General features: G+C 46.8%; 1 protein-coding gene across 3 annotated transcripts in view; it reads left to right on the top strand.

Moving 5' to 3' along the window:
• Positions 1–21,020, top strand: part of GLYR1 (glyoxylate reductase 1 homolog) — a 35,019-nt gene that overhangs the window by 7,105 nt on the left and 6,894 nt on the right. For 2 of the 3 annotated variants that reach the window (XR_015556487.1, XM_004438096.3), the window contains exons 4-13: positions 3,769–3,907; positions 4,467–4,709; positions 10,107–10,193; positions 11,136–11,192; positions 11,932–11,982; positions 12,075–12,148; positions 14,961–15,060; positions 18,910–19,020; positions 19,714–19,815; positions 20,560–20,722. Coding sequence is in view for 2 of the 3 variants with exons in the window: in XM_004438096.3 (XP_004438153.2) it covers positions 3,769–3,907; positions 4,467–4,709; positions 10,107–10,193; positions 11,136–11,192; positions 11,932–11,982; positions 12,075–12,148; positions 14,961–15,060; positions 18,910–19,020; positions 19,714–19,815; positions 20,560–20,722 (1,127 nt within the window). In the remaining variant the exon portion in view is untranslated. The remainder of the gene's footprint in view (positions 1–3,768; positions 3,908–4,466; positions 4,710–10,106; positions 10,194–11,135; positions 11,193–11,931; positions 11,983–12,074; positions 12,149–14,960; positions 15,061–18,909; positions 19,021–19,713; positions 19,816–20,559; positions 20,723–21,020) is intronic. The other variant, XM_014793473.2, reaches the window with a different exon arrangement.

Here is a 21,020-nt window from a genome sequence, read left to right as displayed (position 1 = left end):
CCTCTTTCAATGGTTTAAAAGGGGTGGGGGCAAGCATAGAAATTATTTACTAGGTACTGCTCACCAAATCTAGGTGGAGAAGCGAACCCATGTCTTCTGACCACATCCTCATTCTCACCTTTGGACTGTGCTTGCACATGTGTTCTCTTCCTGCCTAGGTCATCATGTCTGCGTGACGTCTGAGACACGTGTGAGGGTGTTGGAGGTTGTTCATAGACTGGCATCTTTAATATGATATCTACATGGTATGATTTTAATTTAAGGGCAAAGCAGGTCAGAATTATGAAAGTTTTTGAAAATGTGAGGTTTTTAAATTCTTTTTGAGTAGAGTATATAATCTGAGGGTGGCTTAGTGGAACGTTGATATTCGCAAATGAAAAGAATTTGTCACAGGCGTTATCAGAATACTAGGGTGAGTTTGCCCTCTGGGCAGTGTTACAGGTGCACTTACTTGGGCAATAGCTACCCACCTGAGCAAACCTACCAACAAGGAAGTAATAGAGGAAGCCTCTGGGCAGTCAGAATAGCCTATGTTCTACAGCAGAGGCCTTTATTGTTGATCTGTTGTTTTTTAAAGATATTACATGTTTATGGTTCCCCTAAAAAAAAAATCAAGTTGTAAACCATGAAACAGTTCCCCATCCATTCATCTCCGTCCATCAGCCACCCTGTTCCTGGCCCACGGGCATCCTATTATACTAGTTTCTTATGGCATGTTCCTCTGGAGATATTGTGTGCATACTCAAGAAGTTACATGTTCCTTTTTCCTCGTTTTTACACAAGTGGTAGCATACCACACACTCTGCTCTGCCTGTTACTTTTTTCTACTTAGCCAAATATCTTAAGGGGCCTTCCATTCTGTTCTTTGTAACAACCTCACTGATTGCCAGTTAGCTTGTTTCCAGGCTTTACTTCTGTAAATGATGTGTAATTAACTTCCTTGTACATAAAAGCAGAGCTGCGTACTTCAGACACAACTTGACTAAACTTGATTTTTCTGACTTCCCAGCCTACAGCAAATTGGGCAGAAAACGTCCAGCTCCATCTAGGCATTGGGAGGATGACGTGAGGGAAATCACAAGTTATAGCTTATATCAAGGAAAGAAACAGGACAGTCACTTAAAAAACATACAAACAACAGCAACAACCACAAAAAACCACTAAAGCCTTACAGCATTTAACCCAGAGGCCAGCAATCCAGCCCCCAACCATGCCTGAAAGACATCCTTCTACTCAGTGATTATTTACTGAGCACCAGTTGCATGCCAGGCGCCCCAAGCATCCTCAGTGGATCAGAGAGTGGTGCAGTATTGAAGCTCCAGCTGAAAAACCACCCTCTTTAGGGAGACAAGAGGGTTTTGCAATACAGCCTTTAGAGAAAAAATTCTTTTCGGATGGTCGATGTGATTTCAGTTTGGCTTGCTTTCAAGAGGTAATCCTCCTAGGGCTCTGGGGGCTGGCTTTTTATTTACTGTTTTTCTGATGTGACAGGATGCTTCTCCAACAATAGGTTGATTTCTTAAGTAGATTAACGTTTCTTGGATTTATCCTCTTGAAGTCACATTTATACGGTCAGTTTATTTAGCAAACCATTTTCACTTTCCAAAGAAGGTCATAGAGGAAAATTTCGTTTTAGTATCTCAAATGCCAGTCTTCAGGATGAATGGAATTTTGACTATACTGTTCTTCTGGCAGAAATCAATAATCCACTTAAAATGCTTAAATGAAAAAATAGACATAGGTTTATTGGTGCTTCCTCCACAGGTGTTCTTGCCTTTCTACTTACTCTGAATCAGAGGTTAATGTTGGGGTGGCGGGGAGGCAGGGATTAGGATTCTTAGAGTATGTTGTGCCATCTCAAGGGGCTCCATAAAAACCACCCCGTTGGTCTTATACTGGAAGTTGCACGGGTCTCAGCTTCTGACCTGAAGCTCGGAGAAGGAAGAGGCCTGTCCAGAGCACCGTGGCTCTTTAAGCTTCTTCACTGACAGTTGTGTCATCTCAGAGCCACCAGCTAGTGTGACACCTTAACTTTTCAGGATGTGTCTGGCTTTGCATCTGATTGCTCTGGTGTTCTATCCTTAAGAACACTGTAAATGCAAGGAGAGGCAAGAGAGTCAGTGGTGTATTTGCCAGACAATGTGGGGTCGAAATTTTTTTTATTTTTTTATTTTTTTTTATTTTTTATTTTTTTATTTTTTCCCCCCAAAGCCCCAGTAGATAGTTGTATGTCATAGCTGCACATCCTTCTAGTTGCTGTATGTGGGACTCGGCCTCAGGATGGACGGAGAAGTGGTGCCTCAATGCGCACCCGGGATCCGAACCCCGGCCACCAGCATTGCAGCGCGCACACTTAACCACCAAGCCACTGGGCCGGCCCTGGGGTCGAAATTTAATTTCGTTTTTCCTCCCTGTAGATTGGACCTATTGCCTCTATCATGTCAAATTTCAAACTTTAACATGAGTTGGTCGCTAGAGAGGTACCTGCTTGCCTCACCTGGTTGGAGCTTTGTGCAGTGAGACTAGCATCTTAGACCTGGTCATCATTCCATACTCTAGTTTTGTTTAGCCATAGATAACTAGTCCTGGTTTGCTGTTGCATTTGCAGGCTGATGGTCCCAGGGCTGTTGTGTTCCTACAGACCCATCATCACAACCATTAGCACAACCCTCAAAGCACAGGTGGCTGTTGGTGGGTTGGTAGCGTTATTTTTGTGTACTGTCATTAGTGAATATTCTCAGGCTTTTTCTAAAGGAGAGAACCCTGAGTTAGTGTGATAGCCCAGTTTCTACATCTTTAACCTGACCCACTTTTTCTGAAGGTTATACTATGAAACCTGTGAGTATTACAGGGTAAAATATAAATTAACTGTTACCTTGCCAAGCCTATAAAATTCTCTCCTTTACTGGGATTCTGTAAATGTTCAGTTTATAGAAAGCCAGCTGAGGCAGGTTGGTTCAGGTGAGAATGGTAGGCCAGATATTCCAGAATTGACAACTGATGGCTTTTTTCACTTTCCTGTGTTATGCATTAATGGTAGGAATTAAAAATTAAATATCAGAAGAATATTTTCTTCTACCTTTAATCACAAGCAGACTCTTGTTTTTAAAGGCTTCCTTTTGTGACTGGTGCCCTCATTCCAAACCATGTGTCACATGTTTTGTGTGGTTTAGTAGCCATGGATACAATCATTTATGAACAAATATAGGCTCCCTGGCTGCAAATATCTGTAAGAACAGCAGATTTTTAGATGATGCTGCATTTCTTTAGCCCCTCGTAGCCTCCCTGATTCTCAGTTGATTGATAGGTCATCAGTCTGGTTGAGGTTGTTGACAGGTGGTGATGCTGCCATGGTTGATAATGCTCCCAGGTGCCCTGATTCCCTGGTGTCCATGTGGGGCGTTTTGTACTCTGCGGTGAGAATGGGAGAATATCTCCAGGTTTCCTCTGCCCTGAGCAAGTGGCAGGGTACGTGTAGTTTAGTGTAGAAGGCTAGTCAATGCAAGTGGAAATAAATAGCCTACAACACAATGATTTCATTTGGAGGATGTTCTGATTTTGTTTGTTGTTGTTCTGCTTGACTTGTTTCAAGAAAAGCTACTTTTAGGCTTAAGAGTTTGGGGTGTTGATAACATGTGAAAAAATGGCAGATCTGCTTCAAAGTACAGTCAAACCAAATGGATATTTGCATCTGCTACAGTGAAGTCTTTGATACTTGTTGGCATAGGCAGTGTGGATCATATGCTTTCTATGTGTGTTTTCTGCTAGTGCCTGGATCAAAGTGGAACAGTTAAAGCCATATCATGCGCATAAGGAGGAAATGATAAAGATTAACAAGGGAAAACGATTCCAGCAAGCTGTGGATGCCGTCGAAGAGTTCCTCAGGAGAGCCAAAGGGAAAGACCAGGTGAGAGACTCCTTGGTTCTCGCTTTATGCCAAGACCAGACCGGTTATTTTTGCATGGTAACTAACAGATTAAATGTCGCCCAAATCTAAAATTCTATTCTTATGAAATACCGATGAAGAGAGAGCTACTTCAAATCTAAGGCATCATCAGTGTTTTGCTAATCATTTGAAACTCCATGTATGCAGCTGACCTTTCTGGAATAGATCGTTGCTCTTAGGAAAGTTGTTTGGACCCAGGAGAAGTATCTCAGCTTTTGAGTACAGCACAGGCCATTTTTCCCTTTTATAGCACAGAGATTAGGAGCATAGCCTCTAGGATATATCCAGTCCCTGGATATAAATCCTACTTATTAGCTTTGGGACTATGGACAAGTGACTCGATTTCTCTTTTTATCTGCCTCCTCAAATGTAAGTGGGGATGACAGCAGAGCCTGTTTCATAGGGTGGTTGTGTGGATAATGCATGTAAAGCACTCGTCACAGGGCGTGGCTCGTGTAAATGGTGGTGGTGATGGCGGTGGTTGTTGTGGTGGTTATCATTATTATTATTAAACTTTCAGACATCATCCCACAATTCTGCTGATGACAAGAATCGGCGTAATTCCAGTGAGGACAGAAGTAGGCCAAACTCAGGTGATGAGAAGCGCAAGCTTAGCCTGTCTGAAGGGAAGGTGAAGAAGAACATGGGAGAAGGAAAGAAGAGGGTGTCTTCAGGCTCTTCAGAGAGAGGCTCCAAGTCCCCTCTAAAAAGAGCCCAAGAGCAGAGTCCCCGGAAACGGGGTCGGCCCCCGAAGGATGAGAAGGTTTGTTTTATCTCTGCAGCTTCTGGGATTAGTGACTTCCGTTTGTGTATGGCAGAGTTGAGCTGTACAGTATGCCTCAGCTCACTGAGTGGATGTAGAGTCCTGTGCTAAGTGCTGCCCTAAGGAACCCTGCAGACCAGGGAAAGGACATGGCCTGGATGCACAGGCGTGAAATAGGAACACAAGACAGCAAAGGATGGCTCGTTCAACCAGATGGTGGAGGCAGGAGAACGGTCCACCTGAGCCAGTGTGTGAGAGCAGGCACTGGAAGGGCTTAGCAAGACAGAAGGGAAGGCATTCCAGAGGTGGAGGGCACAGCCCACATGGAGCTTGATGTTGGCGTGGGTAGTCTTAGTACAGTAGAGGGCAGGAAGGAGAGTAGAGAAATAAATGTAGGTTGTGACTGGATTGTGGAATGCCTTGACATCTGCTTAAGTAGTGTGATGCCGTCATGGAGTCAGTAGGGGGCCGTGAAGGTGTTTGAGCTGGGTGTGGACGTGGCAGTGTGGTCCAAGCTGTGTGCTAGTAATCACCGAGGGCAGAGAAGAAAGGCACAAAGCCAATTAGCAGGCTAAACCCAGGTGTGCATTCATAAGGAGCTATACTAAGGGGTGATAGCAGACATAGAAAGGAACTAAGTGAGAGGCACCTCAGAGGAAGAGTTCGTGAGTTGTGGCAACTGGCTGTGGAGGGGACAGATGAGAAAAGGGAAAGGGAGATGACTTCATGCTTGTGCCTAGGGAAATAGGGATACCTTTCTTAAGAGCAGAGGAGTCAGGAGAGGAGCTGGCTTACGGGGCAAGAGGACCAGTTCTGTTTTGAGTGTGATGCATTTGTGGTGACGCCTAGACCACCAGGGACGCTTGAAGTAACATCAGGATGGAAATGTAGACGTAGGAGGCGAATACATAGAAAGGATGTTGGATCCGTGAGACTGGATGGGGTTTGTCTTTGGGGAAAGTAAGAAAGGAGAAGAGTGAAGGCAGAAGTCGGCTTTGCAGGGAGCATGCCTGTAGTTCAGGGTTGGAAGGAGTTGGAAGAGCCAGCAAAATGAAATAAAGCAGAAATAAGATACCTCTCACCTTCTTCCTATCGAAAGATTTGTGTCAAGTCTCAGAGGCCAAGGGAGGAAAATTCAAGACAAAGCGGGTAGCGTGTCAAAACACAAGATTGTTAGAGAAGGATCAAGGGGATAGAAGCCGGGTGGCTGGCAGAATCAGTCGGGTGATGAGGCTGTGATGAAATGCCAGACATAAAATCAGGGCTTGCACATTCAGACACCAGCGAGACCAGGTAATAGAAGCAAGGGGAGCCGACTGAGGTTCCACACTCTGCCCTGCCTCCATGCTGAGAGTACCAGGGGTGGCGTGGCTGGCGGGCTGGGGAGGTCATGCTCTGTCCACGGGGTTCCAGCCAACTTTTGCCAGATTGTCTGGTTTTTCTCAAGAGGAGCTGAAAATACCGATTTTTATGTGAAATATTCTAATTTTAAATGTTAGAAGCTAATTCAAGTTTTTAAAACACTTTTAGATCCAAAGGAACATGTTTCTGTGCCGGCTTCAGCCTGTGGGCTGCCACTATGCAACTTCTGTGTTAGAGAATGTCCTTCTTACTGTTAAATGACCTAAGAGAGAATAGATGAGAGCGACTGTAGCAGTAAGGATGGCCTGGGTGACCATGAGCACAGGGAACTGCCAGCCAAAGGTGGAGGTTTAGAAAACTGCCAGCTGCAGTGCATAAAGAATTTTTCAGGCAGTATGATTTAATTTGGTCCAAGTGAATTGATTTGCTGGGGATCTCGAGTACTGTGAGTTGTCAAGTTTATGCTATTCTCCAAATTTATATTCGGTCTAGTATCTTAAGCCATGGATCTTGCCAACTCCTGTGCTCGCCCTAGAAAGAAACTTCTTTTTGGATAAAGAAAAGTATGTATAAAGGAAAGGTTGGGAGGAGGCCTTGAGTTGGAATCATAACTCCAGGACTCGCTACAGCTGCGTGACCTTGGCCGGCTACCTCTGCCTCAGTTTCCTCGTCTGATCATTGGGAATGATAGAGATACCTGCCTCTTAGATTTGTTGGGAGAATTAAATGAGTAACACAAGCAAAGCACTTAGGACAGTGCTTGTGACACACTGCCCATTTGATGACTGTTGTCCGTCCATTTGTTATCTCTCTGTAGTAGCTGTTGTGCAGTGAGAGAATGGTTGTTCTAGTGCAATCCCAGAGGCCGCTCCCCAGCTTGCTGCTAGGGACTCTTCTTACAAGCTCCAGTCAGAAGTTTGCCCTTGGGTCTGAATTATTAATTGGGGGGTAGTAACATTTCTGCTGCTGTTCTCAGAGGCAAGAGTCCATCCAGGAGCTCTACCTGCTGTTGACCCTGAGCGGGGTCCTGTCTGCACGGTCTTCATGCATGGCCTGGCCTCTAGTGAAGGATTTGTCAGCAGGAGAGGAAAGAGCTTGGCTAGTGGTGCAGGGCAGACATGGCCGTTTCAGTTAAGACGTTGGTCTTAATTAAGCACCTTTAGGGATGTAGGGAATCTGTGCCTGGCTTCGAATTTTGGTGCATTTTATCATCTGATATAGCCTCTGGTCTAAGAAGAGTGTGTGTGTTGCTATAGTAATTGTCAGTGGAATGGTGAGCTCCTCTCTGAAACAGAGCAGTAGCCTAGGCTGATAACTGGGCAAAGCCCTGGATGATTGCCATTCTGGGCCGTAATCCCCTGTCCCATGAGGATTAGTGGAAAAGGCTGACCTTGATGGCGGAGGTATTAATTACATACAGGCAAAGGCTGGGTTTGTGTCTAGTCTTTGGTGCGAGAGCCATGCTGAGAGACGCGATCTCACCCTCTCCCTGGGGCTCTTGTTTCCCAGTCCTGGGCTGCGCAACACAACTCTGGGCACAAATCCCCTGACAGCAGAGAGCTATCGGTCCCATGGCTCCCCTAAAATCCCAAGCTAGTGCAGAGAGCAACGATGGAGAGCTGTGTTCTCTGCCTTACTCTCATTCTGTCGTCGTGGCCTTAGGCAAGTCAATGGAGCTATGCTGCCCCTAGCATGAGTGACCATTTACATTTAAATTAATTAATTAATTTTTTTTTAAAGATTTTTTTTTAATTATTTATTTATTTATTCCCCCAAAGCCCCAGTAGATAGTTGTATGTCATAGTTGCACGTCCTTCTAGTTGCTGTATGTGGGACGTGGCCTCAGCATGGCCGGAGAAGCAGTGCGTCGGTGCGTGCCCGGGATCTGAACCCGGGACACTGGCAGCGGAGCACACACACTTAACCGCTAAGCCACGGGGCCGGCCCATTAAATTAATTTAAATTAAATACAATTTAAAATTCAGTTTCTCAGTCACACTAGCCACATATCAGGTGCTCCATAGTGACATGTGACTAGTGGCTACAGTATCAGCGCAGACATAGAACATGTCCGTCATGGCAGAAAATTCTTTTGAGCAGTACTGCACTATGCCTCTTTTTTCCCCCAGACCTCGTATTCAACAGATGCTTATCAGACAGCTCCAGGCCAGGGGTCTAGAGATAAAGCAGCATGAAAGATAGACAAGGCCTCTTTCCTGTTGATTTCTTCAGTAACTGTTGAACACTTACTGTGTGCCAGGCACGGTTTCCAGCATGGGATATAGAGTAAACAAAATTGGCCAACTTCTTGCTTTTGTAGAACTTGCTTATAATAACGTAGACCCTGAAGCGAAATCCCCTGGGTTTAAATTTCATTTACCATGCCAATTAGTAGCTCACTGACCGTAGGCAACGCTACTTCAGCTCTCTGTGCCTTGGTTTTCTCCTCTGTAAGATGGAGATGATGATAGTTCTATTTCATGAGGTTGTGAGGATTACATCAGAACATACATATAAAATAGTGCTTGTAGTAATGTCTGGCACATAGTAAGCCCTGTGAAAGCATTTGCTCTCATTACAGTCATCATCAGCATGACATTCTAATAGGGGAACATACAGAGAGGTCAAGGAAAGCACCTTGAAAGGGAGACATTTGAACAGAGACCTAAAGTGAGTGTGTGAGCCAAAACTGTTGGAAGAGCATTCCCAGCAGTGCAAAGCCTGGGGCAGGCGAGGTGCATGCTTGGTGTGTTTGGGGATCCGAGGGTGGAGGGCCAAGGGGGTGCTAGTGAGCTGGAGAGTGGTGAGGGAGGAGAAAGTAACAGGACAAGGGGTCGGAGATTAGCCTGGAGTGGGGGTTGCAGAACATGTGGAGTCCCATAGGCCGCAGTAATAAAGGCTTTAGCTTTACTGTGTGAGACAGAAAGCCAGTTTTAGCAGAGAAATGACATGCTTCACTTTGGCAGCTGTGTACAGACTAGACTGTAGGGTTCCAGAGCGGAAACAGGAGATTCATTTTGCGACAGTCTAAGTGACAGGCCGTGGTGGCCTGAGCTTGGGTGTTAATAGTGGGGGTGGCGAGAAGAAGGGGTTGCAGATTCCCATTGTAAAGCTATACCATTTGCCAGTGGATTAGAGGAGAGGGGAGGGTGGAATCAAGGAGGACTCCAAAGATCTTGGCCTGGTAGAATAGAGTTGCTGTTTTCTAAGACTGAGAAGACTGTGGGAGGAACTGTTTGGGTAGGGGAAATCAGGAGTTCAGTGGGGCATGTCAAGATCCTATTAGATATTGAAATAGAAATGGCAGGAGGGCCACCGTGGGCAAGATGGCAAATGGGGAAAGGGAGTATGAGGTAAAATCAGTGAAGGGGATGACAGCAGCCCAGTTATAAAGCTGGAACAGCCCCTTTGCCCTGGACAGGTGTGGGCTGGGCCGTTGGTGAAGAGAAGCACCCCCTGTTCTGCTGGTCCTCTTCTTTGTGTCAGTCTGGGGAGAGAGTGGGGCTCTTGGCTCCTGATCACCTGAGTTCTAGTTCTGGCTTTGTCACTTAGTAGCTATAAAATGTTGGGCAGATTTCCTCATCAGCACCATGTGGCTTTCTTAGTTTTTTTGAGATATGGTGAATTCCTTCTGAAATAAGTACTGTTTTCTTCATGTTCGTTATTCGCCATAAGGAATATTCTCTGTGACCTGCTGATGACACTGCAGACCCTAGTTGGGCTTTCCAGTTACCTCCACCCTTGTGAAGTTTAGGCACAAGAACACATGTTGTTATTTCAAGAACAGAGAAGAAAGACTCTCACTCTGTGATGACAAGAACTTGCCTTGTTTCTCCCGATGGACAGTCTTCAGAACTGCCTGGGGACTTGAGCTCGAAATGATGCTAGGACCATGGAGCTGGCTGGGGGATTAGTTCGAGGTTGAATGTGACTAAAGGAAGCAGAGCAGTGAAGAGGTGCTCCCTGATTGGGGACAGGAAGACATCGCTGCTGAGGTGGCCGCCGCATCTTGACCATCTGCCTTTCCCTCTGTAGGATCTCACCATCCCCGAGTCTAGTACTGTGAAGGGGATGATGGCCGGACCCATGGCCGCATTTAAATGGCAGCCAACTGTGAGCGAGGTGAGGAGCTGTCCCTTGGGCCAGGACAAGCCAGCCTCAGAGCTGCTCTCCTGGCCTGACTGTGGTGCGCTTTTCCTTTTCCCCCTTTTCCTGTGTATGAGGCTATTTTTTTTTTTTTTAATTGCAAAACAGTAAGAGGTGTATGAGGTAAAAAGTGCAAGTCTCCGCTCTCAGGGGTGCTGACTGTTAACGTTTGATGTAACTTATTCTAGACCCATTGGTACACTCACTTGACCATCATTTATATAAGTGTATACCCATGTGTAGTTTTTATTGTCGGGAATAGGGTTTTTTCCACGAAAGTGAGATCATTCTGCAGATTTTTTTCACTCGATACTCTGTCAACACCCTTTCACTGTCTGTATACGCAACTCTGATGTTTAGTAGTCGCACATTGTTTTATCCTTGGTCTAGATGCACCGTTCCCCTGTTACTTGCCTCATTGTGAAAAGCCCTTGAAAGTCCTGCAGTCATTAACACTTTATTTCTGTTAATATCGATCCTCAGTGAGACGAGACACTCTAGGGTCTGGCACCAGACACAAGTAGGCCAAAACTAAAATTGGAAAAGAGTCCTGAGAATTGCTTTGGCTTCATCTGCTGGGTTATCTGAAGTGACTGGTGAATGCTGGATTTTAAAAATACTAGTATGCCTTTTAAGTATTTTCCCACAGTTTTATTGGAATAATTTGTGTACCAACCCGGCAGAAACATCTGTTCTTTCCCACTTGAAGCCAGTTTTCCTCTAGCTGGAACAGGGGTCGTTTACAAAAGGCTTAGCCCAACAATGGGAGAAGAGTTTCCAGGCAGTTGTAGAATCGAGACCAGATTCTGGGGTGTTTCAGCCCGAGGAGAGTCCAGTTACCAGACAGAAGGAAGTGACCTTTGGTGGAAGATAACTTGTTTTATTGACTCATTTTCTGGTTTCATTTTCTGGTTTCAGCCTGTTAAAGATGCAGACCCTCATTTCCATCACTTCCTGCTCAGCCAAACGGAGAAAGTGAGTTGCTCTTTGTCCTTGTTTGGGGGCTGGCCTCGTGGGGAGTGCTGCTCCATGGGAACCTTGCCCTACCAGTCTGAAAAGTTAGGCTCTGCCTGCACCGCTACCCAGAGCAGCTAGTCAGAAAGTCACAGAGGCCCACTTGTGACTCAGGCGTTGTTAAGATAACAGATAAACGGAAAAACGCTTTTAAAACTCAGCAGCTGTGTGGTGGAGACATTTGTGGTTGCCTTCAGAGTCTATGGCAAAAACCAAACCTCGGGAAGTGTCAGCACCCATGAGGTGGCCCATGCTGCCGGGGAGACGCATTCTCAGGCTTGCTGGTCGAGTCTCTGTGAGCCCTCGGGGTGTGGAAGGAAAGTTTCCCAAAGTGTCTACAAGCCTGTGAGTTAGGCTGAGCCCTGATAGGGTCTGCTGATACGGTGTGGCTTTGGAGTTGGACAGATCTGGGTTCCGAGCCCCGTTACACTGACCAGCTCTAATTCTGGGCACATGACTTAATGCCTCTGAGTCTCAGTGTCATCGTCCGCAAAAGAGCCTTGCAGGGTTGCGTGCGGAACTGAATGAGGTAATCTGTGTTAACTTTCTAGTGTGACATTTGGAGTTCGATAAAATTGGCAGCAAATAAGTTTTTGATGATAACATCCCACTTTAGGCCTAACCTTTTACAGAAATTATAATGAAGAGTGGTTAAACGTTCAGTTTAATAAGCAGTCTTTTTTCCCCCCTTCTTTATTAGCCAGCTGTCTGTTACCAGGCAATCACAAAGAAGTTGAAAATATGTGAGGAGGTATGTAGGCTGCACACCTTGCCATTTTTGTCTTTCACTGGGGGCCTCGCCGCGGGCACACTGACCTGATGACTTGTGCTTCCTTTCCCCAGGAGACCGGCTCCACCTCCATCCAGGCCGCAGACAGCACGGCCGTGAATGGCAGCATCACACCCACAGACAAAAAGTAGGACCTTTGGTGGAAGGGCTTCCTGGGGCTCTGGTTCTGCTGGAGGTGGGGGGACCCCAAGGGGACTCTTAAAGGGCTCTGTCCCAGCCGTTGTTGGGACTGAATGGAAAGGTGGGGGGGAGTTGTCATTCTTACTGATAATAATTCAGGAGTAAATTGACTTGCAGGCAGCAGAAGTTGTGCTATAAATGTACAGTGGGCTGGCTCCCTAGCTCTCTGGTGAGTCTCTGAGCAGAGAATACTCGGTTCGGTGGTTCTCAAACTTTGCCGTGCTCCAGAATCACCTGGAGGGCCGCTTGTAAAGCACTGATTGCTGGGCCCTACCCCCAAGGTTTCAGTCTGTAGGTTTGTGGCAGAGTCTGATAATTTGCATTTTGGACAAGTTCCTGGATATGCTGCAGCTGCTAGTCAGGAGACTGCACTTTGAGAACCACTGGCTTCATAGAACTGTGGTGAAAACCCTGAAATTGGCTGGCGGAGGGCGTGTGAAGATATTTGGAGTAAAGCCCGTCGTCCTGCCTTCGCCAGCACTCCCTGCTGTTGCCTCCTGGTCCTTCGTGTGCCTGCCGGCTGCTCCCTGTCCTGCCCAGGCAGGTGGAAAGGCTCAACTGTGGTCCCCAAACCATAGCTTGCGCCCACATTCGGCTTTGCCCTTAACTCTGTCGGCCAGTTGTTTGCAGAGTTGTGTTGATGAAAAGGGTTCTTTACTAAGAAGGAGCATTCTCCTGAGCAAGATGGCCAAGTCTCAATTTCCCATTGTGTCTTCCATATGATACTTTCTCAGACTAAAAACAGTCCGTCTTCTACTTTATTTGTAATTTTTTGTGCTGTTGAAATCACTGATTTTACCAGTTATTTTGGGTGAACTTCCCTTTGTAGAGTGGAGGACGTAGAGGCATGTTATGTGCTAATAAAAGGGAGATGGGCGTCACCGATTAATTTAATGAGGATTGTGTTGGTCTAAAAAGAAAAAGACTAGGATGGGGCTGAAGACAGAGCCCCAGTGCTTTCATCCAAGGCTTTTATTGCCCCTCAGTTAAACCCTTTTTTAACATGAGTGTAAAGCCAACTACAAAGTGAACCAGCTGCATTGTACCCAGCCCACTTAGTCCACATTCTCCATCCTATGTCAAGACACCATGAAAGATTGTCAGTTGCCATGTTAAAAATCCAGAAGCTTCATCACCAGGTCTGCTTGGGTGTGCTGGAACACCAAGAAAAGGAAAGAGAGTTAGTCTGTCCTGATTTAGAATCATAGGGAAAGCTTGCGCTACCCATAGACCTGAGAATGACAGAAGGTCTCCTTGTAAAGCTTCGGCTTGAAACTTGGTGGGCAAGGGTGCCATTTGTGAGGAAGGTGAACCACTTTCAACATTTGGTTCAAATAACCTCGAGCAGGCTGGGACAGAGCGTATAGGAAGTGCCTGTTCCAGCAGGGATTGGGGGAACATCTTACAAGAGCGACTTTGCAAAGGTGGCTGCCGATGTGACTCCCAGGAGACGGAAAATACCGCAAAGATAATGCGGGTCAGAGTGGAGAAGCTGCAGAGGGTGTCTAGGGTTGGGAGGAAACTGAGTTGAAAACTAGAACGTGGTGGGCCGGCTCCGTGGCTTAGCGGTTAAGTGTGCGTCCTCCGCTGCTGGCGGCCCGGGTTCGGATCCCGGGCGCGCACCAACGCACCGCTTCTCTGGCCATGCTGGGGCCGCGTCCCACATGCATCAACTAGAAGGCTGTGCGGCTATGACATACAACTATCTACTGGGGCTTTGGGGGAAAAATAAATAAATAAAATTAAAAAAAAAAACTTAAAAAAAAAAAAAACTAGAACGTGGTATAATAAGAAATGAAGAAAGAGGCATCGTTTAGCCATGTCACATGCAAGGAGAGAGAAAGAAGTGCAGGAACCAAGAAAAGGCCTTTGGGTGAGAGAAAATCATCTGTAAAAGCATGTAGAAATAGCAGTGCTAGCTAATAGCCTCCAAGCTCTGGGGGTTGCGGGAAGGAGCAGGCTGTAGGAAGTGAAGGTAGGCAGAACGTACTATCCATTGGAGTGCTTTAGCCACAGAAGGATCCTCGTGGGTCTGCAGTTGGAAGGGTGTGGTGGAGAGCAGAGAAGGACGGGCCAGTGGAGAGCAGTAATGGGAGAGGTTCAGGAGAAGGCAGGCATGGGAAGAATTCATGTGCTCCAGAGCTCCGGGGAAGCTCGAAGAAGAGGGACAAGGCCCGTGTCTGCTGACAGCAGGAAGAATGCAGAGGTAGTGTTGGGTGTAGAGCGGGAGGGGCGAGTTGAAAACTGTGGTCCTGATTCCTGCGGTTGCAGAAGGGGCTGGCTCTGCACGTGTTGCTTCAGTGGCTTGTTACAGATCCTGACGTGCTTTAAAGTGGCATCTGAAGGCCTAGCACTCGAGGTGGCTGATCAGGAAACTGTTGCAAGAGCCGAACACAAATGTCCACGTTCTCGCTGTCATGGAATTGTAAGCTCAACCCTCTATCAAAGCAGCAAGGAAGCAGTGTGGAAGACTTGTCCTAAACCATATAAGTCATACTTCTTTCTGTAGCAGTCGAGGGTTTAGAAACGCCCGTTTAAATTGAGGACACTTTTAAACAATGGCATAGTGAGAAAGGCGCAATCTGCATGCACTACCATTCACTCTGTGATGGTAGTGCCGTCACGCAGCCAGGCGGTGTTCCTGGTCTGAGGTCCCACTTGCAGGTGTATGAGGCAGCGAAGCCTCTGCTGCATTTAGGACACCTTCTCCCCTGTCCCACCCACTCTGCCCCAGACTAATCAGTCTCTCTCTCTTTCAGGATAGGATTTTTGGGCCTTGGCCTCATGGGAAGTGGCATCGTCTCCAACTTGCTAAAAATGGGTCACACGGTGACTGTCTGGAACCGGACTGCAGAGAAAGTAAGCATTCGCAGATGGTGCTTGTCAGGTGGGGTGGGACGGAGCCTTGACCCTTGGAGTTGGGGTAACTGAGGATAGGATTCTCTTCCTGTTGTCTGCGCTCAGTGTTCTGCATGCAGCAGAGGAGAAGCCAAGCTTTTAGTTCAGGCAGGTAGACTTATAGATATGTAAGCTCAGGATGTTATTATAAAAACTAAACATTTAAAAACACCCATATCTCTTTGTATCCTTTTTTCCATGCACAATGTGTGTATATGTATCATGAATTCATTGATAATGAAGTGCATATAGATAGATCTGCTTCGTCCTTTTCAGTGACTGCACTGTATTCTGTCGTTTGGATTGTATGAACAGTGCTGTGCATTAGAGCATTCTGCAGCGATGGAGATGTTCTCTGTCTACACATGTATCTCTTGAACACTTGAATCTAGCTAGTACGACTAAAGAATTGAATTTTTAATTTTATTTCACTTAAATTTAAATAGTCTCCTATGGCTAGGGGCTACCATATTGGATAGGACAGGTTTAGAAGTTCTTAACCTAAAGTGGTCCACGGCTTCCATGGCCTGCCCTGAAATAGAATTCCAAGTGTGTGAATGTGCACCTCTTGTAAGGGAGAGAGGCCACGGCTCCCATCGAGGTCTCATCCAAGAAAAGGTGAAGAACCATGGTCCGAGAACCAGAAAACAAAAGCACTGTTGTTGCCAGGAACAAAGGAGGCGAGACTGAGAAAGGACCAGCCTCTTGAGGAACAGGGTCTGGCTGAGCATGTATTTGGGAAATGCCTGGGTGAGCATCCCTGTGTGTGCAGCAAGGGGAGAGGCGAGGTGAGGTGTGATCGCTGAAGGGGGTGGCGGAGCTGATGGATCTGAATTAACAAAAATGTTGTAGGCAAAGGAAAAATTCACTTTGCTAAAACAAAGTCCTTCTTAAGAATAACAAGGAACTGATGAGAGAGTTGAAATGGGTCTGGGGAGAAGGGCACTGAGGCCGTGCTGAGGGATTTGGGCTTCAGGTACTGGGCATTGGTAGGCACTGTGGGGACCTAAGCTAGGAACAAGAGCTCAGAGCCCCATCAGCAGGCTATTTTGTGATTTAAGGCTTGGGTTACCAGGAAATGTAGACATGCACAGTTGCAGAACGCTGGGAGAATCAGAGGGTTTGCATTGTAATTACATTGTCCTTTGATAGAAGTGCCTCTTATCATTCTGGTTTCTTGATTGGAAAGCCTAAATGTTATAAACATGGCCATGCTTTTCAGATTAGTTTATGAGAAGGCAGTAGAGCAAAGTAGTTACAAATTTGGGTCTGGCATCAGGCAGACCTAAATCCAAGTCACAGCTCTATTGCGTACCCTCTTCAGCAAGATGGTTTATCTCCCTAAGCCTCAGAGTCCTTGTCTGTCAAGTAATGACAGCAGAAAAACGGCCCTGCTTCCAGGGGGGGTGTAAAGATGAAATGAGATGATGTTAAGGTACTCAGCAACGTGCCTGGCACAAAGTATGTAGTAAATGTCATCTTTTTTTTTTTTTTTTTGGGTGGGGAGGAAGATCAGCCCTGAGCTAACATCCATGCCAACCCTCCTCTTTTTGCTGAGGAAGACCGGCCCTGAGCTAACATCTATTGCTGGTCCTCCTTTTTCTCCCCAGAGCGCCAGTAGATAGGTGTATGTCACAGTTGCACATCCTTCTAGTTGCCGTATGTGGGACACCGCCTCAGCATGGCCAGACGAGAGGTGTGTAGGTGCTCCCCCGGGATCCGAACCCGGGCCGCCAGAAGCGGAGCGCACGCACTTCACTGCTAAGCCAGGGCGCCGGCCTCGTAAATGTCATCTTTAAAGAGCCCTTTAATCCTTACCACAATCCCTATGGAATTTTTGTAAAAAATCTTGATAATATGATTCTCTGGTTCTTCTAGAATAGTAAAGAGGAAACATTTTTAAACTTTCGGGGAAGGGAGAGTAATGAGGAACTCTCTCCCAAGCAAAGGTTAAAACATAATATAAAGCTACACACTGGAAGGCCGAGGTGGGTGTGCACTGCAATCAAGACGCAGCCCCGGCGGGTGAACTGGACGGCGTGGGCCTTCTCTGATAGAGGGCTCGCTGCGGGCAATGAGACAGAAAGGGTCCGTCATAGGTTATGTTCAGGACAACTGGTTAGAACTCTGGGGAAATACTAATCACTTCCTACCATGTGCGAAAATGTATTCCAAATAGATTACTGAATTATGTTTTTCAAAAGGAAAAACCGGAAGAAAATAAAATTAAATACTAATAGATTTTCTAAGCCTAGAAGCAATCTAAATCACTAAAGAAAAAATAGGAGTTTTTGATGATACTCCCACAACAAAAGTAAATAAAAGTATGCCAACTAAAAGTGCTTAAAGCAAATATAATATGAAAAGGATAATATGTTGATTTTATTAAACACACAATTTGATAATTCAAAGATAAAAAATAGTTCACAAAAGAGGAAACAATAAAGGTATTTAAAAAGTTCAGTAATCAAGAGTAATCAAAATATATCAAACATAAAGTTGCTGTTTTTGGCTGGTTAGATCATCAGGTAGGACAAAATTTTAACGTATTAATGGATGCCTGTTTGTTGTTTTTAAATAATGTACTCAGTGCTGGTGATTTGAGACCTTGCTGGTGATCATTATAAACTGACACAGCCCCGTTGGAAAGCCATTTGTCTACATTTATTAAGAAGTTTAAAACTATTTGGAGCCTGTTTTATTCTACTATGGAAACCTAAATTCAAAACATAGAGGAGATGTATTGTACGTAAGGATATTTGTTGGAGTCATAATTAAAAGCAGTCCAGACATCAAACTACAAGGGAGCTGTTAGGTAAATTCAGGTATATCTCTTTTTTTTTTTTTTTTTTTTTTTTGGGAGGAAAATCAGCCCTGAGCTAACATCCGTACTAATCCTCCTCTTTTGGCTGAGGAAGACCGGCTCTGAGCTAACATCCATTGCCTAATCCTCCTCCTTTTTTTCCCCCAAAGCCCCCCCAGTAGATAGTTGTACGTCATAGTTGCACATCCTTCTAGTTGCTGTATGTGGGACAGGGCCTCAGCATGGCCGGAGAAGCGGTGCGTCAGTGTGCGCCCGGGATCCGAACCTGGGCCGCCAGTAGCAGAGCACGCGCACTTAACCGCCAAGCCACGGGGCCGGCCCTCAGGTATATCTCTTGATGGAATATTCTGCTGCCATCCATTATAAACAATAATTGTGAAAGACTACAGTATGGATAAATGTAAATCATACAAAATATTCAAAGTAGTAGGTTCAAATTATTCTAATTACTTTTTTAATGCCTTTGGAAAAAGGAACTATACCAAAATATTAATGAAGTGTTTTATTATGAGATGTTCTGGGTGATTTTGATCCTCAGAAAAGAAAAGTTAGTGCTTTTAGACCCCCGAGACATCTCAGGAAGGAATGGCAGGCTCCCAGCCCAGCTTCCCCAGCACAGTGCCAATAGCTCAGGGCACTGGGCAGGTTTTGCCACAGCCAGGACAGCCGCAGAGGGCTGCAGACAGGTTCTGTTCACATCCTGTTCTTCAAACAGGAAACCTTCAGCAGACGTTTGCTCTGTGCTTACTGTGAAGTAGAACATTGTTCTAGGCACCAGGTATGCAAAAACACAAATGAGACAAGTCTTTAGGGCCCCATCCACTTCGCTCAAGACATCAGACCGCCAGCTCTGGTGTCTGCGGCTCCCAGCCTCAGCCTCCTGCCTTGGGAGGCCAAGCAAGAGGACCAGGCACCGTGTCTCTGGCCTGCGGGTGTGTTTGTTGTGCACTGCCTGCGGCTCACCTTAGGATCTGTGACTTTTGCAGTGTGATTTGTTCATCCAGGAGGGGGCCCGCCTAGGAAGAACCCCCGCTGAAGTTGTTTCAACTTGTGACATCACCTTTGCCTGTGTGTCGGATCCAAAGGCAGCCAAGGACGTAAGGATCCCCTCCCTCCCCTCAGCGTCTCAGGTTGTGGCCAGGAAAGCTGGCTGGCCTCCTCCCCTTCTCCCCTGCACACCGAGTGAGTGTCTGCGTGTGGGAGGGTTGAATTTCCCATCTGGGGGCCATCTCCCCTTGTGAAGGGTGTTGGCATAAATTGAATACCGACTTCCTTTAGTTCGGAACAAAGAATGAAAACTACTAGGGTCCCTGAGGTCCGTGCTAAAATGGTTCCTAACTGGCCATGTATCCTTGGTGAGCTGGAAGCTTTGGGGCTGGGTGTGCCCTTGGTCCATGTGCCAAGTTCTGTGTTTAGCTGTCACTGTTATTTGTATGTTTTAAAAGTTCAAGTGCAGTAGTCATCTTGTTAGCTGGTGACTAGTCTTAATCCAAGTAAATGCAAAGAAGCCCCCCAAAATAAATACTCAGGTTCCATCTTTTAAATGGAAGGTTTTTAATAAAAAGAAACACATATATTCTTTTTGAAGAGAAATGGGAACATACTAGAAATACTTCTCTTTCCCTTGCTTATTTACTTGCTCTTCCCATTTCAGCCTTAATACTTAGCTCCTAATTGGGAAATGAGCCAAAAAAGCAGCAGGATTCTGACCTTAACATCTGTGGGGCTGTGGGGCTCCTGGGCATCTGGCTGGGAGCCTGGGCTATTGCTTCTCCCTTGTGTCCCCACAGCTGGTGCTGGGCCCCAGTGGTGTGCTGCAGGGGATCCGCCCCGGGAAGTGCTACGTGGACATGTCAACAGTGGACGCTGATACAGTCACCGAGCTAGCCCAGGTAGCAGCCTCATTCAGGCTGGCCCTCCAGCACCGTTTCAGTTGGAGCCCAAGCCCCAGGCTGACTGTGCCCAAGTGTGGGCACCTTGGTTACCTAGAGCCAAAGCCAAAGAGGAGAGGAGAGGAGAGGCCAGTAGCCCTGGGACTAGCCTGTCTTCACTCTCTACCTCCAAAGCCGCAGCTAGTCTGAGTGGCCATGAGAGGAGCAGTGCTGCCCAGGTGGGATGGGCATCAGGTCCCGTAGCTGCCAGCCTCACAATGAGAAGCAATCCAGGCTGCCAGCACGGCCTTTTTGGTTTCAGTAGCTATCTACAGTTGGTACTAGCAGAATATGCCTCCTCCCTCAGTTGCTGGGCCCAAGCGAGGAGACCGGGCGGTGACGTCTGCCCCATGTATGTTCTGAGGGTGGCTGAAGTCAGGGAAGGACAATTTCTGTGGGAGACGTGGTCAGCCAAGCCTTTGGCATGGCCAAGTTTGGCTATAGTCTTTGGTCTTTGTAAGAAATTCAGAGTAAATGGGAGCCTATGAGGAGACCCAGCTTCTCTGTTTACTGTATGTGATCAGGCATCTGTTGGAGGACTGTCTGCTGACCCTCCCGTGACATTAGTCCTAACCTTGGTACAGATGTCAGCTTTGGGGCCTCAGTGTGGAGGGCCAACTGCTCCCATCTGAGGACGCTCCTTGCTCCCTGCCCAAGACCCCTGGGAGAGACAAGGCCTCCAGAAGCTGTGCCTTTCCTTTCCAGGTGATTGTCTCCAGGGGGGGCCGCTTTCTGGAAGCCCCCGTCTCAGGGAATCAGCAGCTGTCTAATGATGGGATGTTGGTGATCTTAGCAGCCGGAGACAGGGGCTTATATGAGGACTGCAGCAGCTGCTTCCAGGCAATGGGGAAGACCTCCTTCTTTCTAGGTAACATGCCTGCCCACCTGTCGGGCCACTGCAGGCCTGGAGGCTGGGTGGGCCACATCCCCTCTAGACCACACTGGTGACAGCGTCAGTCCCGCACGGCCTCTCTGCCTGGGTCCCCCGTGGGAAGGTTTCCTTTGATTTGCACAGTCAGTGCCTGGAAGGAGGAAGAGCCAGAGGGTCAGAGCCAGTTCTTTCAGGGCAGGTGAATGGGGCCTCTCCTGGGTGTAGAGGTAGGTCCGAGCAGGGATGAGGGTGGGCAGAAAGTCCCTGTCTGTGGAATTCTGAGGAAGTGACCGTG

This window comes from Ceratotherium simum, chromosome 26 (assembly GCF_057802395.1).
Source record: "Ceratotherium simum simum isolate JZ-2026a chromosome 26, ASM5780239v1, whole genome shotgun sequence".
NCBI classification, from domain to species: domain Eukaryota; kingdom Metazoa; phylum Chordata; class Mammalia; order Perissodactyla; family Rhinocerotidae; genus Ceratotherium; species Ceratotherium simum.
Note: the sequence above shows the minus strand (reverse complement) of the source record. Positions and strands in the feature narration are given on the sequence as shown.